General features: G+C 40.2%; 1 protein-coding gene across 3 annotated transcripts; it reads left to right on the forward strand.

Annotated features, from left to right (window-relative positions):
• The first annotated feature begins 1,042 nt into the window (after window positions 1-1,042).
• gpbp1l1 (GC-rich promoter binding protein 1-like 1) lies at window positions 1,043-16,424 on the forward strand. 3 transcript variants are annotated; one of them, XM_038718521.1, is made up of 12 exons: window positions 1,043-1,103; window positions 3,204-4,559; window positions 5,058-5,172; window positions 7,994-8,123; window positions 10,832-11,160; window positions 11,532-11,607; window positions 13,114-13,310; window positions 13,569-13,712; window positions 14,310-14,465; window positions 14,613-14,737; window positions 14,821-14,923; window positions 15,816-16,424. In XM_038718521.1, the coding sequence occupies exons 3-12, from the start codon at window positions 5,113-5,115 to the stop codon at window positions 15,984-15,986; spliced, it is 1,491 nt and encodes a 496-aa protein (XP_038574449.1). In that variant the 5' UTR covers window positions 1,043-1,103; window positions 3,204-4,559; window positions 5,058-5,112; the 3' UTR covers window positions 15,987-16,424. The 3 variants fall into 3 exon arrangements, with proteins under 3 accessions (XP_038574449.1, XP_038574447.1, XP_038574448.1); XM_038718519.1 differs by lacking the exon at window positions 1,043-1,103 and adding an exon at window positions 1,111-1,378; XM_038718520.1 differs by lacking the exon at window positions 1,043-1,103 and adding an exon at window positions 1,114-1,252.
• Window positions 16,425-17,939: the final 1,515 nt, after the last annotated feature.

A 17,939-nucleotide genomic window follows, 5' to 3' on the forward strand; every position in this document is an offset into this window, starting at 1 on the left:
TCCAAATTAATGATTTCAATCTGTCAACTTTCAGATTTGAATTTATTTTGCAACTATCCTTACCATACTTTTATAAAATGTACTACACAATCTTTAATAATATATATAAAAAATATTATTTGTCTATTTTATACCAATTCAATAAAAAGCAGATCGCGTTAATTTCATCTTTGTTAGCATTTTCTATGTAAAAGTTCAATTGGTCTTTTGAAAAGCTAGTTTTCTAGAGCACAATGTTGGCTAGTTAATTTATCATATGTCTGTAAGACATGTGTTCATGTTACAAACAGTAATTTATATGCTAAGTGTGTTTCTAATGCATTAGCTAATCTTTAACAGCCCTTTTTCTCAATATGACATGTTTCCTGTATTCCAAGTCATTTCCCTCGACTTTGAAGGAAGTTAGATCATCATAATTTTAGGTTTTATAGCTAGACATTTGTAGAGAGTTTTTTAAAAATATGTCTTTTATTATTCACATTTTAAGTTGTACTTTATCTGTAAATAACTGGGGAAAAAAGGGTCCATCACACATATGACTGGTATATTGATAAACCATTCTGTCAAAAAGATAAGATAAGATATGCCTTTATTAATCCTCCATAGGTGAAATTCTTGTTGTTACAGCAGTACAGAGGAATGTAAAGACCAATACAATAAAAGTAGAATGGTTTGCATTTCTTCTGTAGATGTATAAATAATATACACACTATATGTCTGTCTAAATGTCTGTCTATTTGATATATAATCACAATAATACAGAAAAAAAACATCTAACTCTTACCAAAGTGCCGGAAAATGGATGTGTGATACAGTGCATACTTAATGAGAACATACCTCATTTGCATATTCTAAAATTTCAAGTTGTAATAAAAAAAAAACAACAACTTCAATTTATGTAAAGTTTCATTGTGATATGAGTAAAGTTGAGAAAACAGTAGAGCCTATTTGACTGTGGTGTCTCGCTTGATAAAGTATTTACAGAAACTGCAGGCGGTTCGACTTTAAAAACACTGTGGAACATCGTTAAGTTGCATAATCATGGCAGATCTTGAACGTAGCATCATTGAGGCTGTTCGAATCCCTCAGTGCCAGCGCCAGTGGTAAGCGCTCCGAAAACCCAAACAAACACCAATAGCTCTATTATTAAAGACGTTTATAGCCGCGACAGAGTGTAATCTCGGTAATTCTTGCAGATTGTATACATATATATGAATAATTCTCTATCGGAGGCTATCTTGCTCAGGAGAAGGTAACAGCTACACGGTATCGTCATGAAACACTGCAAGTTAGCTCGCTAGCACTTAGCAAGCTGATGAATGTGTGCTGCCGCTGCTAAGGTAGCCATTTTGGAATCGTGTTGTTCAAACGAAGCCAGGTCTGTTTACCTCTATTGTATGTTCGTGACAGTTGTTTAAATAGACAGTTTTAGCCACCGTGAGCATATTAAATACGTTTTTACTTTGCTAAGCCCCCTAACTGCACTAATTCATTCCAACCATATAGCAGTTTTCGTGGGCTAGTAAACAGGCTGGGTAACGCCAGCTATCAGCTAACAATTGCTACGCTAACGTTAACCTTAGTTAACTAAGCAATAAGATAGCAGCAGAGTTAGGACACATTTGATAACGTTATTAGTTGGTGATGAACGATGAATAGTTAGTTAACACCATGGCGGCTTTGCGTCTTAATTTATTTCGATGCACTTTAATCCATAACATTACTCAGCTAGTTAGCTTGGTTAAACGTGCATGTAACATCACTGTTTGTTCAAGTGTGGGCTGCTGCAGTGTTTGTGGACACGTGAGTTCCACACAGGATATAATAATGTATAAGTGGATACTTTAATGGAAATTAGCAGCGTTTGTGTTGCCGTCATTCATGTGAGTATTGTTTCACAGGGAAGTAAAGTGTGTGCTGCACATTGTAGCCCGTGTCCGTGGCAAACTCATTGATGTCGAGCTGTTACGTAATAGCGCAGTGGGAATACGTTGACGAGGTAGTTCTGATTTTGTGTATACAGGGCTTATTTTTGTTCAGGTATTAAAGCTGTGTCATATGGCATGATTGAACAAGGTGTAGGACTGAAGAATAAGTTGTAAACCTCAGTTTCATCCATCATAATACCCTCACTGCCAGGCCTGTTTAGATGCGCAGCAGTCTGGGGAGAAGTGCCGAGGAAGAAAGCGTAGAAGTTATTTTTACACTGGTATAAATATTTAATTTACCAAAGCCTAGACAATTTTATAAAAGTGCCAGCTTTCAGCATGAAATGGCTCTTACATCACTGAGTCATGTGTCAAACGCAGTTTCTTACCAAAGGCATAGGTTGTCTCTTGAATTGGAGTCTATTTGGTAGTTTAATAAAGATATTCAGTGAAGGAGGAGTTTCTGTCATAATGTCTGAAAAATGTACTTTGGATATTTGCAGAAACAAAGGTACAGAGAAATGAAAGGAAATCTTAGTTTAAGCTAGATTTCTCAGTTTTCTCAGTGGTCAGCTTATTAGGCGCACCTAAGTAAAATCTACTGGGTCTAATAAAACAGTCCTGCTGTGGATGCGTTATAGAGAGGTGTCAAAATCAAATTAATAGTTATTTTAGTGTATGATGCTGTGACATTATATTGCATTGTACTGAGTTTTCTAATATTTTGAGAAATGTTTTGTCCACCCTATTTACTTCAATAAGGGTTGGCTAAATATTACAGTCCCTTCATAATTCAACAGCACCACAAACATTCAGCTGAATCAACACCTCTACCACAGTTCAAATAATAACACAAATAAATCCTACCTTTTAATTCTGTTTAAAGCTGAAACTAATGATTATTAATCTGTTGATTATTTTATCAGTTAGTTGTTTGGTCTATAGAACGTCAGAAAATGGATCCTAGGATATCTTGTTTTGTCCACAACCCAACTATATTCAGTCCACTATCGTAGAGGAGTAAAGAAACCAGAACACATTCATATTTAAGAAGCTGGAATCAGTGAATTTTTCTTAAACATGACTGTAACCGATTTAATGGATTAAAATAGTTGGCGACTAATCTATTGTTAGATTAATCTTTGCAGCGTTACTTTTATTAAGTAAGGTAGGGTTTATTACAGGACTGTTGCATTAATCTGTATTAGTTTAGCTGGCAACTTCGTGGCAAGCTCCTGGAGCTTGATGATTTTTCTTTTGTTTATGTTAATGCAGGTCCACTCTGTTCCCGTGCTGATACCAGTGAACCCTCAGCAAGAAACAGACAACTGCACAGAAACTTCATGTGAGAGAAACAACTTCAAGAAGCAAAGGAAAGACCCACTTGACACATTTTGGACACATGATGTTTTTCAACTTTCATTTTTTTTGCGCACAGAGGAAAAGGAGTTGTTTGAGCTTTTCTTAAGGATTTCTTTTTGGACAAGTTTAATTGTTGTTAAGCAACTATTGTGCATCACACAAAGACCTTTTGACTTGTGGAAGATTTTTGTTTGGCTTTTCAGCTTGCATATCTATGAAATCAGAGCTATACCCTATATCTGCTTCAATCAGAAAGCTGTTGATAATTAAATGGTCATCTTACAAATGTGATATTAAAACATATAAAGATAAAAACACCACTATAATGCATCATCCAGCAGCATCCCTGTTTCACTAACCAAAACTGAAAATGACAGCAATGTAACATAGGGTTTTACTTCCTTCATTGTCATGTGACTTTGAACCTTTCAGCATTATTTTCTTCAAACTCAGACAGTCTTTTTCATCAGTTTAATGAGGTGAGCAGTGGCTTTCAGTGACCTCCATTGCCAGTAAAAGAGTCTCTGAACTCATTTTTCTTTTCTGCATGCTGTTTCAGTAGATCTTAAAATGATTCGGTAAAAGGTCCGTCCGCGCTAAAACATACTGGCACACAGTGTGGCAGGACGACGCCTGTCTCTCCCCCCATCGTGTGTCAAAGTGGAACTGCTACACTAACGGCTGTCCATACTTCAGGGCAGAAGATTTTCCCAGACTGCTTCCTTGTATTAATAATAAGAACCTGGCTCTTCCTTGCCGTTAGGACAAATCAGTTCATTTTGCCAATCAGCATAAAGTCCAATCAGGTTTTAGTCTTACTCCTGACATTTAGAGCAAATGGTTCAAATACATTTGTGAAGGATTCAATCTGACTGGAAACAGTAGCACTCATCATCATCAATTCATCAGAGACGTGACCGGCACAGGAGCTGCTTGGGAATCTGGTTCAGGAAGGGAAATCTGTCCCTCATAACCCTGTGCGCTTCTGCTTTTAAAAACTACTTCCTGCTTGGCCAGTTCTCTGGATCACCATTCCAGATCATTCCTGCGACCCTTTGACTCGTCTCCCAGTGTTTCACCCTGGACGAAGGGATCTGCCTCTGGGGAAAGGGGCTGTGCTGTCCTGGCGGAGCTGGAGAGGGGGTTGTCGGTGTACTGCTCCCTGTCTGTCAGTGCACACACTCAGTGATCAGCGCCAACAGGCCTGAGGAACCGAGCCCAGCCGGAGCGAGAGAGGAGGCAGAGGACTTCAGAGCCACAGACTCTGGGGTAATGATAAAGTTTCACCTGACTGTACATCCATGCCTGTTTTAATTAGCTGCTGTGGTGTGGTCCTTTTTTAAAAGTCATTTGTCAACATATTGTGGTTAGTAGGTGTTAATTTTCCACCTTGTATGAATGATAGTTTTAAAAATCTAATTATAAAAGCAATCTCAAGCAGGATGATCTCTTTAGATGTATCGCATACACACATTGCAAAGTATTATGCTGCACAACATATTTTCCATCCAGGCTGTCAAGCAGTTATCAGCTTCACAGGCACCGCTGCAGCAAGTCGCACTTTTGTTTTCTGCTAAGAATAGGAGTCTTTTTTGGCTTGGCTTGAAGGAGACCTTTAGGTGGTGAATTTGGAAACTGGAAGAGATGACATCAAAGATAGATGGGCATGAAAGGGAATTTGATTCACTGATGTTCATGTTGCTGTGCTTGAAATGGCTGAATCTGAATTTTAAAAATGTAATTCCTTCTGTCCATTTCTTTTCTTAGATCCTGGCCATGAGGTTTGATGCCTCGATCCACTGACCGGAAACACTGGACCTAAATGGCGCAGCATGACTTTGTCCCTGCCTGGCTTAACTTCTCCACGCCCCAGCCTGCCAAGGTGTGTGTGTGTGTGTGTGTGTGTGTGTGTGTCCTGTATGTATTTGGGTGTGTTGTAGTAATTGAGAAAGGCAGCTCGAAATTATAATTGTCACCTTTTTAGTGTGTGTGTGTGTGTGTGTGTGTGTGGTCAGCGAGTCACCCTCAATACTTAGCCCAGCCGAGGTTCACCTAGACCTTGTGTGCCTTCACGAAAAGACTCATAATAGCAGAAAAGAAACTATTGAGTAACATCAAATGTCAACTCAATGTAGTTTGTGGTGGAGAAACTCATGGAAGGTTTTGTGATAATTGTTTTTTGTATACGAGTATTATATCTTTTTTTTTTTTTTTTTTTTAATAAATGACAATGGAATTAAATTGCTATTTGGACAAAATTACAGGCTCTAAAGATTGTGTAGATTTGCTGTGATCGAATCCCAAAGGTGTGATTTTAGATGTTCTGGGTAGAGAGAGAAATCTATATAAAATGTACATCATGATGTGTGACTAGGGTTTAATATGACTACGTTTGAATGCTGCCTTGCCAAAAGCCACATACCGTAAAGTGATGCAGTTTTCATCACTGTACAACAGTTAAAATAAATTAAGTAAGCTTACCAAAAAAAGCAATCAATATTACATCTTGCATTACATAATGCGTGACGAGGTATCTCAATATAGGAAAATAACAAGCAGACAGACTCTGATTTCATTGTTTTCCTGTATCAGGAGCATTATCACTAACCATTGAGACAAAGGCTGTGTTTAATTAATTCCTTTAAAAAGTGTTAAGCTGTCTGACTGTCCATCTGAGATTGTGAATGTGTTCCTCCTGTCCAGAGCTCAGTGTAATCTGTGAGTTACGGAGTTGCCCAGCTAAGTGGCCTGTCAAGACAGAGAAATAAGTGTGCAGTCACTGTCCTGCTGACACATGACTTCACTTCAATGTCATTTGTCTTCAAGGATTAATCTACAGACTCATGCCAGGATTGGAGCTACAGTTTATTCTCTTGTTTTTTAGTACATTAAATCGCTGGATATTATCTGTTGAAGTTATAAAAATTCCTCAAGATGACACTTACAGAGATAGACTGAAGAACACAATCTAATTTGATCTTTGAACCTTATCTGATGACAAGGAGATGATTCAGATGGAAGAGAGCATTTGCAGTTAGTATTATCAGAGTGCATTGACAATTATGTACACTAAAGTTGGGTAATATGACAGTAGAAATGTATCCACCAGTAGAGATTTGGCAGTACTGTTTTCCTTCGCGGGAGCTTTCCCTTCCAGTGTATCTGCTATATATTGAGGCAGGCTATGTAGCAATCAGGGGTGAATTCTCTCAAATCTAGCTGCCTCACAAGGTAATGTGATTTGGGCAAGACGTTTACGGAGTCAAATACATTTGAATTCTCTTTGACATTTAATCCAAGTGAACAACATTCCCTGTCATAGGTCAGTTAGGATCACTAAGAATGTGAAATGTAATTTCAAATCAAATTCCCAGTGCTGATCAGTTCTGTCTATACTTTTTCAATTGAACTGAGGTCAGGGCTTTGTGATGCCCACTCTTTTTTGTCCCTAAGCCACTTTTCCACAACTTTGGCAGTATGCTTGTGGTCATTGTCAATTTGGAAGACCCATTTAGGACAAAGCCCTAACTTCCTGGCTGATGTCTTGAGATTTTGCTTCAATATATCCACATAATGTTGTTTCCTCATGATGCCATTTATTTTTATGAAGTGCACCAGTCCCTCCAGCAGCAAAGCTCCCCCACAGCATGATGCAGCCACCCCTGTGCTTCACGGATGGTGTTATTTGACTTGCAAGCCTTACCCTTTTCCCTCCAAACAAAAGATTGGTCATTACGGCCATTCTCTCATCAGACTAGAGGACAATTCTCCAGAAAGGAAGATCTTTGCCACCATGAGCAGTTGTAAACCGTAGTCTGGCTTTGTTATGGTGGGTTTGGAGCAGTGGCTTCTTCCTTGTTGAGCGGCCTTTCAGGTCATATGGATATACGACATTTTTTCTGCTGCTTTAGATACTTTACCTGTTTCCTCCAGCATCTTCACTAGGTCTTTTTCTATTGGTAGGTTTAGGGATTGCGTTGCACTTTTTGTGCCAATGTTAATCATCTCTAAGAGAAAGAATGCGTCTCCTTAATGAGCGGTATGACAGCTGCGTGGTCCCGTGGTGTTTATACTTCCATACTATTGTTTGTACAGATGAAGGAGATACCTTCAGGCTCCAAAGGAGGATTTTTTTCTGAGGTGTTGGCTGGTTTCTTTTGATTTTTCCATATAGTCAAGCAATGAGTTTGAAGGTAGGCCTTAAAATACATCCACAGTTATCCCTTCAATTTAATTCAAATTATGTCAATTAACCTGTCAGATGCTTCTAAAGCCATGACATTATTTTCTGAAGTTGTCCACACTGTTTAAAGGCACAGTCAACTTGTGTATGTAAACATGTAAATTTCAGAACCACTGGAAGTGTGATGGAGTGAGTTATTATAAGAAGTACAGAACATTTCTCATGATAAAGCTATCCCAAGGCTTTTTTTAGTTCCTATGATGTCTGTTTTTGTTGACGTTCGTTCCCTAACAATAGATCACTACATTGAAATTTTCAATGACTAAGAGAGGAACTCAGAGTATGCAGAGTATTGAGAGGAGTTGTTTTGTTTTTTCTTCCACAAAGCTAAAGTAGAGAAAAATAAATGTCCTGGAATTGCTGTTTTGTAGTTTTCTATTCTTTTGTGTTCCCTGGAAGAGACACCATCTCAGTGAAGATTCCCGCTGTGACTAACCATGTCCCCTCTGGCCTCTTACAGTCCCCTGCTGCCAACCTTGAGAAACAAGGTGAGCCCCACCTCCACAGAGACAGCCGAACTGCTGTGAGTCGCCGCCGCCACAACTCCTCTGATGGCTTCTTCAACAACGGCTCCCTGCGCGCTCCAGCAGGTAACAGTTCAGAGCAGTTGCCCTCTTATTGTTAACCATGTTATTGTTATGAGAGGGCTTAACTGTGTAAATGCAAGCATTTTGAGAATACAATGAATTTTGTAACTGAATTTTCTAACAATATTGTGCTGATGTAGTGCAGTAGAGTGTAATTAATCTCAAAAGAAAATATTATAGGCTTTGATGGGAATTGTGCGATGTCAACAGTGTAAGTTGTCCCACATTACATGTGCAACAAAACCAACAGAGGGATGAGGGAGATGTCTGCTGCTGACCATAATTAAGTTGCTAAACTTGAAGGTGGGATGTTGTCTGTTATTAGCCCATATCCAAATTAGATATAAGACACTTTCATCTACTCATGACCACATATATGTCTCTGTTGGCCAGATCACAAACCTGATTGCAATCCGTCTGGGTTTTCCCGGCTACATGCAATTCAGGGCCAGCCCTCCTCCTCTCCAGAGGGAGGTGTAAATGCACCTGAAGGTGTTTGGTAAAAGCAGAGGAAGAGGAACCTCTGGACTTTAGCAGTTTAATTACCACAATAACCGTTTAGCTAGCCACTCCCTCACTCATACAGATCATTCAGCATTTTAACTGATCAGGGATCAGATAAACACTACAGCAGCTTGGTGCACATCTTATGTGTTGAAATCTCTGGAGCTGTTTTCCTTTGTTGCTTTAATGAGACAGACAACAAAGACTAATGTTAGTGCAATTTTAGTGTAACTTTATCTGCCATTTCTACAAGGACAGAGGAGACAGACTGGATGTATATGGAAAATCAGACAGCGAGTGGCTATTTTCTAAGACTGCTTACAGAAAAGGTTACACTATTGGAGGAGTAAAGATTACGTGTGTGTCTAGATGAGACGGATAGATTTACACCTTTTCAGCATCTGGCTAGAATGTGTCTGAGATTTCTATTGATCTTGAATGCTCCTTGGATTCATTTTTACTTATGATTTTTTGAGATCGGATAGGTATCTGAGCCGCCCAAGACGAATGGTGTCTTAGCGAGGAGTATGATAATAATAAAAGCCGATATGCTTGTCATGGTTAGTGATTGACACGAGGTTGTGTGAAGAGTGAATGGGTAGAATTTGGAAACTAACTGAATGGTCTCTAACCCTTTTTTATCTACCAAAGGACCCTTTTTATTAAGCTTTCAGGATGAGGATTATGCTGGGGATGTTTCAAACATCAAATCAGTTCTAAATAAAATTACTCTGCGGGGCTCTCAGCGTGTGAAGTTGAAGATGATTGCAAGCAGCAAACCTCTATTGAAAGAGGATATAATTCAGTTCCCTGTACTGGATAAGGACATAAGTGAGGCCACCTGCTCAGAAGCCAGTGATAGAGGCAGTGGTGTTGTAGCAGCATTGTAAGCAGTAGACAGGTGGCGTTGGAGTCCTAACCCCCCATTTAAGTTTTCTTTTACATGGTATATAGCCTCATTTACACCTCATTCAAACCATCTGCCCTTTCTATCCAGAATATGTACATTATTTGGTTTCACCAACAATGTTGCTCTGCTGATGTGTAGCTATGCAGCTCTTTGTGTGAACGAAGAGTTGCTGTAGTGTCGTGCCAGTTTTAAAATGCCAGTTTATTGTTGCTCCTCCATTTTGTGAAATTGATGCGAAATTGCCACTCAGCTATGTTTCATCTCAGCTTCTGCGTTCTTGTTCCTCTGGATGAATGATGCTGTTGTGGTGATCAGTTGTACCACCAGTTCAATGAGTAATCTTAAATCAGTTAAGCTTCTTGTTTGACACGTTCTTCACAGATTTGTCCTACAGTCCCTGGGGTGTCTCACCATCGTCCCTCACTTCACTTTTCCTTTGCTAACCTCTTGCGCTGCCATTTACTTTGGAAAGCAGAAAGGCAGCTTTTTTGTGTCTGTACTTGTGGTGTGCTGTGACGGTCAGACTTGTTGCACCAAATCTTCAACTTGTCTTCTGGTATGTCTTTCGTATTAGTCTTTACACTAATTGCTGGTGTAGTTTAATTGTAGGAAGTTCACTTAAGGTGTGTTTGCCATAAGGGTTCACTTGGTAGCAGTTTCTGTACGATGTAGGTGCTTTTGGTCCTTACAGAGGAACCTACTGTAGGTGCAGGCTGTAAGGGATGTGGCTGTTCTGTCGGTATTCAAGATTAAACGTGGTTAAGATTTCTGTCGTCTGTAAGATTCCTCTGTCTTCTGTTTTACAGCAGTAGCTTAATTCTCGCCTTGCCAAATGTGCAGTTTGCCTGTATAATGTCGTAGTAAAACATGACACATGGACACGTGACTTATGACAAATAAGTCACCTTGTGAGTGGATTGAGTGTCTGAATTAAAAAATTAATTCACCTGTACAACTGATCTTTTTCCCTCTTTGGCTCTTTTGACACTTGCTTTGTGTTTTCACACTGTAAATAACAGTCTCAGCTAACAGCCAGTGGGGAAGCAGATGTTCAAATGCCACCACTTTCTGCTAGTGCCAACATAACAAAAACAGCCATTCAGTGAACTTTCTGATAACAGAATTATTGATTTGCTTTGAGTCTAAGATGGTGAAAAAGCGTTAAAATATTATTTTAGGTAGTAATCTGGTAAACATACTGATTTATCCATGAAAGCCAAACTTTGCATGCATTCAGGGCTTCCTAAAGTATGACAACATCATTCTTAGATACGCTGTATATTTGTTCTCTCTTGAGGGGACGGATGGCAGCAGCCCTCTCTGCTTCTACGGCATGACTCTGTGGACTCTGGGGTGGCCAAAGGTGGGCATGGTGGGCTGGCAGGGGGCTCATGTTGGAAGGAAACACCCAGCTGGCATGGAGCTTCACGGGGTGCCCAGGATGGCCACCACCACCAGGGACGCCACCCCAAACGGGTAGGAGGCGACAGGGACAGGCAAGGGGTGCACCGGCAGCGCAATGGCAACTTTCATCCCCGCAAGGGCACCTCGTACCAGGACAAGTTCCCCAACGAGGAACGCAAAGACGGCAAGGACGACAAGCTGAAGTTCGTGGAAGAGGACTTTGTAAGTAGATAACCTGCACTGACTTTTCCACAAGAAAGCCACTGACCTTGATATAGTTTTGGCAAAGCTATTTGAATTGTTAAATAAAGAGGGTTCAGAATGCAGTCAGCTATGAATATAGATTGTGTTTTTATATAGTAGATATTGTTCACAGTGCACCTGTCCAAAGATAATCAAACATTTTCACTTTCCTTTTTCTACATTGTAGATTGTGATAAAAAAAAAATGGAAATGGCATGAGTAGTATTCATCACAAGTTTCTTTTCTCTGATCCATAAGGTTTAATCAGTCCTCATCCTTGGTAGTTAAGAAAACCTGAAAATTTGAATGCTAGGGTATTTAATACAGGTGCTTTATGTTTTTCTTTTTAGCCTTCCCTCAATCCTGAAACAACTGGAAAGCCTGGGACTCAGATGCGTGCAGTGGCTCCCCATGCTGGAGTGTGGGGTAAGAGCTCCCAGTCCAGATTGGATATGAATTTTGAATAAATAAAGACATGATTTAAAGGTTTAACAGGGTTCTCACACGTCCTGGAAAACCTGGGAAACAGTTGACCAATTCTCAGTCATGGAAAACACATGGAAAATGAGAGAAAAGTCAAATGTCCTGGAAAATCATTTTAACATTATGGTGTGGTTGCGGCAGCGTTGTTAACTGTGGTAGTTTTTATTGGGTTTCAACTTGTTTTAAATGGTTAAATAATGTTTGTTTGGTTCAGTTGTTGAAGTTGACATGTTTGCTAGCTTGTTTTGTCCTGCTGCAAAGGTTTATGGTTTGTGTTTCAACTCTGGCTTGGCGCAATGGTTTAAATGTGTCGAGTGGTGATGAAAAAGTTGGATAAGAATGAATAGGAAGATGTTCAAATAAAGTGTGGCGTAGTATCAGTGGTTCAACAGACGTACATGTGGGCTAAGGACCACAGTGATTTTAGAAAGCCAAGGTTCAGAAGAATTCTGGGATTTGTTAGTAGGCAAAATTGTACGTTATTATTTGTTGAGACTACTCAGTTATTGGTGTTCAAGCAGCAGTGGTTAAAATATAATTCATAAGAAAAGTATTTGCCAAGCATTAGGGATGGGGATCGAGACCCGGTTCCAAAAGGACCCACTTCCAAAATTTCTCAAAATCTGAAAATCAATAAGGTTCGAGCTTATCGATACTGATATCGAGACTTGCGGGCTATGATGTAACGTTATGTCTGGAGCGTCAAATGTGATTTTAATTTGAAACGATAAAATAATAAGAAAATCATCAGGCAGCATAGAGCACAATGGGCTTTCCAATTGAAGAAAAAAAATAAATAAATCGCAACACTATAAAAAAAAATCATAACAATATTAAAACAAGACGAGATCACTTTGTCATCATTTCTACGCATGCAATAGATAGGTTCATAAATTTATTTTTCACTGTGTGAGCCTGAAGAAGCAATGGGCGAAATGCGTTGCTCACAAATAAAGTAGTAAGTCAAATCAGTGTGCGGTATTTTGTTTTTGATTTTTCATAGATTTATCCTGCTATCTACCAGTACCTCATTGTGTTGCTGTGCTCGGGGAATTCTTTGTTTTTGTTGCCTTTAGGTTCATAAATAAGTTATAGACTGCACGTCTTTAAAATCAGACTTCCACAGAGAGGAACATATTAGTGTATGAACTGATCCCTGCAGTCAGCTATGAATATAGATTGTGTTTTTATATAGTAGTTATTGTTCACAGTGCACCTGACCAAAGATAATCAAACATTTTCACTTTCCTTTTTCTACATTGTAAATTGTGATTTAAAAAAAAATGTAAATGGCATGAGTAGTATTCATCACAAGTTTCTTTTCTCTGACCCTTACCAGCTGGATCTCTAGAAAAGAGTGGGAACCCTGCTTAAGCTTTGTTTAACAGTTTCTTTTTTTTTTGTCCTCAGTCCTTTGTAACATTTCATCACTGACTGATTGTGTTCCAGAAAACCCCCCTAGTGGCAAACAGATGGCGTCCAAAATGCTGGTTATCAAGAAGGTTTCCAAGGAGGACCCCAGCACGGCCTTCTCTGCTGGGTTTGCCACTGCTGGCGCCTTGCCCACCAACGGCAGCAAAGCTCCCATTGCAGGCTCCAGCGTCTACAAGAACCTGGTCCCAAAGCCTGCTGTGGCCCCCACAAAAGTAGGACCTATGTTTTTGTTGTGAAGCACTTTGTGGCCCTATACCTGTGAAAGGTGCTATAGAAATAAACTTTTACTTACTTACTTACTTACTTACTTACTATGGCATTGTGTCAAATGAATTTCAAGAACTTGCTTAATTTGTTTCAGGAAAACAAAACAGCAACAAGTTTTGCAAACTGTGTCAGTACCAGTAAATGTAGGTGCTGTAATGGAAGCAGTCTCTCTTGTTTGTGAACGAGAACGTCCTCTCTTCCAGAGCACCCAGTGGAAATCCAGTGGTAGAGAGATCACTAAGTCTGGCCTTCACATGCCAGGCCGAGATTCAGTCTTCACCAGCCCCGTCTCTGCAGCCAAACCCAGCACCCCAGTCAGTGCACCACAGCACAACACCCCAAAAGAGGTGAGGATAAAAAGAAAAAGACAAATGTACGACTTGATGTGCACGATTACAACTAACCCCAACAACAAAAACATGTAAAAGAGTACAGCAAGCAAACTGGTAAAATTTCAGTGCAGCAGTCTGTGTTGAACTCTGAGTTCAGTAGCTGGCCTATCCCCCTGTAAGTAAATCACAGGTTTTATCTAAACATAGTAATTATGTTTTTGTGTGGTTGTCAACTGAAATGCTTACTCACATGTGCACGTGAAACTTTCCTTTGCAGCAGTATATGTACTCTGCCTTCTGTCCAGTGCATCACACTGTTGTAATCCATGGCCATAAACTTTAATATTCAAATACACTGAACCTCGTGTCTGCAACTGCTGCAAAAAAATTTTTTTTATTACAGCATACATTTAGCTCTGCTTCTGCCATCTGGCAGATTACGCCCCCAAATCTTCAGGCAGTTAATATTCTATTTTGAAAGATTATCATGGCCAAATTGATTTGATGGCTAATAGCTTGGTGTCGCAGTTGGGGGGGAAAAAAAGAAATTATCAAAACTCGCTCTCCTTCTTTTCAACCGGCTTCACCTGGTCCCTCTCCTCACACCTACAGCACCCTTCTAGCACGACTCCTCCCATAGACATAGCCCCGTCGAGGCTGAAGCTGATGCGTCGTGGTCCGGACCGCAAGAGCGAGTTCCTGCGAGCCCTGAAGGACGAGGGCACCGGAGAGCTGACGACAAGCAGCAGCCCGGGAACATCAGGAGAGGTAGGCAGCAGTTTGCTTTCATAAGGCATCACACAGCTGGACAAGACTGAGATAAGGAAGTGCTGTAGAATGACTGAGCACTGCCAAATAGTGCTTGTTTGCAATTGAGGCTGAAATAATTCTTTTTCTTGCTGTGAATTTTCTCAGGGTGAAAGCACCACCCCAGAGCCCAAAGCCTATAGCGAGGAAGTCTGCCATGAGAATGGTCTGTCCTACTCCCTCAGTGACTCAGACACCGAACACCTGTCCAGCTCTCTGGAGGCAGAGCACAGGTAGATTTTAACAGCCATAATACACAGACACACACACACGAACACACACAGTCAACTAAGCAGAAATGATCATGCTTTTCTAGGTTGCTGAAGGCCATGGGCTGGCAGGAGTACCCAGAAAATGATGACAACTTCCTGCCTCTGACGGAGGATGAGCTGAGAGAGTTCCAGACTAAAACTGAGCAGGTGAGCACTCAGAGAAACAACAACAACAACTCAGAGTTTGAGTTGCTCACATCTGGCTGTCGATTCAGGGTCCCAAGGGCGAGCCAGAATATCAATGAGATTTTTTATTCCCCATACCATATAGGCACTGAATGCAAAATTACCGCATTTTTAAACATGTTTTCTTGTAGGATGTAACCTACTTTATTTCCACCTGCTGCGCTACTTTGCGCTTACTTTTTTCTGTTCAAGGCACTGTTGTTGTTTTGTTTAATGGTGGTCCTGTGTTGTACCATAGGCAAGTCTTACTGCTTGGCAGCCATCTAATTAACGCCTCAGAGCAGTTATTTCGGATTAACAAGACCAGACTCCTGTCTACGGGGTTGGGGAGAGAGCCATAACTCCACTTTTACTGGTCACTGGGAGATAAAAACTGCATGTATAGAATCGGCACTAAAATCTGATAAATACTCAAACAGTTTGATGACTTTGCCCCAAAATAAGGTTTAAAAAGCGTTTTTACCCAAACACTTTTATTCTACTACGCACGCATCACTACTACCATGCACCTTTTCATCATTGGCTGAAATTTGTTTTGTGCTTTGGCTGTTAAAATCAGACGTTTGGCTTTCTAGCGGGAGGGGCAGGATAACAGCCATCCTTGGCATTACAGGCTTTCTCTATAGAGTTGTATTGAGGATTCTTAAAAGTGGGGTGTCTCCTCTATAAAACGTCTGTGGTTGTAGTCTCAACTGTGTTGTTTTTTAAAAATATTTTTAATGTCTGATAATTGTGGTGTCATGGTTATATATTTGCTTTGGAGAAGTCGAAGACAACTTTCCACTGAAGTGGACAATAAAGTCTAAGCTGAAGTATCTCATTCACACTTAAATTGTCCGTGTCTTATGACCAGCTGAAGAGGAACGGCATGCAGAGGAATGGGGTTCTCCCGAGGGCGCGGGGTGTAACCCTCCACTTCACCCCCTGGAGGAGTGTGGCGGAGGTGAACGTCGAAGAGGGCTCAGAGTCCGAAACCAGTAGCAGCAGCCAGACCTCTGATGACGACGACTGCATCAAATCCTAACGTGGCTTTACGGAACAAAAAAAATCAACACCACCACAACATCCCAGCAAGCAATCCCCCTCTTCCTCTCTCATCTTTGTTTTTAGAGCACCATTTTGAATTTCTTTTGTTTTGATTTTTTTTGTCGTCATTCTTGCACAAGGGAAAAACCAATCATATCCCAGTGAAGGGGGAGATACCTGCTCCGCCAGACGTCGTTTTCCCTGCGTTTCCTCCTTCACTGCAGTCCCTGCCCTCTTTGACCTCCCTCCTCCCCCTCCCTCCTTTTTCTTCCTCGCTTCGTGGAACTGAAGTGTTCATCAAGAAAAGAAGGGCAATGAATGCACACTTGATTCTGCTTTAAACAGACTAACTCATTTCATTGATGATGCTGATGACACATTATTAATGATATTAATAAAAATTGGTTCCTGACAAGCTGATATGTTTCAATATGAATCTGGCTACTGTGGTGCTTGAATCTACATATATTCACCATTATATAGACTCTTTTCTAGTGATTGGCAATGCGATACGGAAGCTTTGATATGTGCTTCAAACCCTGAACATAGAACCACTGCTTCAAAGCTTGCTTTGGTGCGGAAAAAAATCATGTGACATGACATCCAAAGCAGCAACTGCTTAGTTGTCTGAATGAATCACGTGACTGGTTCGCAGTCCAATCAGGTCTTTGAGTGTTTCCCATCCCACACAATCAACCCCAATCCATGCCATATTTTTCCCTCAACACAAAAGCCTCCACACATTCATCAATCTTTATTTTAAATGGAATGATGTTCAGTCTTAATGTGTGCATCAAATACATTTCAAAGTAAAAGTACTTTAAATATTAAGTTGATCAAAGCAAAGATTCTTCAAAACAGTAGGTCTTACTGCAACCATTTCTACGATTTACGTCTACCTTTCATTCTAAGTCAAGATGTCTGCCGTGGTGAATGACAGTTGTGTTCAACATACAGGACTACTTTTCCAGTGTCGCACTGTTAAGTAAATATATTCCTTTTCAGCAAATCTTGTATCAACACCACATGTAAAACCATCATTAACACTGATTTTCATTGTCAGTGAATAATTTAAGATAAACTAACTTCATTTGAAAACAAATGATTCAAGCTCAAGTTACATTTCTCCAAATAGACAGTTTTCACAGACAATCTGCTCAAGCACGTGTAATCAAAGGCTGCTTTCCACTTGAGTGTTCGTTCCAAAGCCCTGCATAAGTTCATGCTGGTTTACTGACAAATGGAATAGTGCCTTTGCTGTGCTTTTTCTCATAGAAATAAGGCCTCTTAATGTGACCCAATATACACTGTTAGATTTAACAAATCATATTGACTAAGTTCCACATATGACAAAGCATCAACCTGTGACTAACAGCATCAGTTAGTCTACTCGTCAAGTGGTCAGCATAAACATCTAATCCAATATGGGGCCTTTGGAGTGGGAGATCTGGGTTTGATTCCCACGGACACATCCAACAATATGTTCTTGAGCAAGACACTTAACCCCTAGTTGCGCTAGAGCCGTGCGACCTCGATGTTTATAGCAATTGTAATTTGCTTTGGATAAAAGCAGCAGCTAAATAACTAAGGCAAAATCCATTTCACTCAGTGACTAAACAAGGTTCTAGTTCAGTGTTAACAATTTTTAAATTTGAGACAGCAGCCCTCATTCATACTGTGACTGAGTGAGTAGCACCTTTTTGAACACTCTGGATAATGGTAAAGACTTTTTTTCCCCCCTACATGTACTTCTATTATTCATTTGTAGCCATATACACACACACGGGAACATAATTTGACTGCAGAGGTAGCCTCCAGCTGAAGAGGACTACCTTGTACTACCTGTGTGAAGTTTTGGGCACTTCCTTTCTCCACTAGTGAGAAAAAATGTGTTAGCTATTTGTGTATGACTACTTCTGTTCTCCTATCAGTGCAGTGGTTTTGCTATCAA

Source organism: Micropterus salmoides, unplaced genomic scaffold (assembly GCF_014851395.1).
Source record: "Micropterus salmoides isolate LMB-PRFRI ecotype aquatic unplaced genomic scaffold, ASM1485139v1 Ms_hic_scaffold_14, whole genome shotgun sequence".
Lineage (NCBI taxonomy): Eukaryota > Metazoa > Chordata > Actinopteri > Centrarchiformes > Centrarchidae > Micropterus > Micropterus salmoides.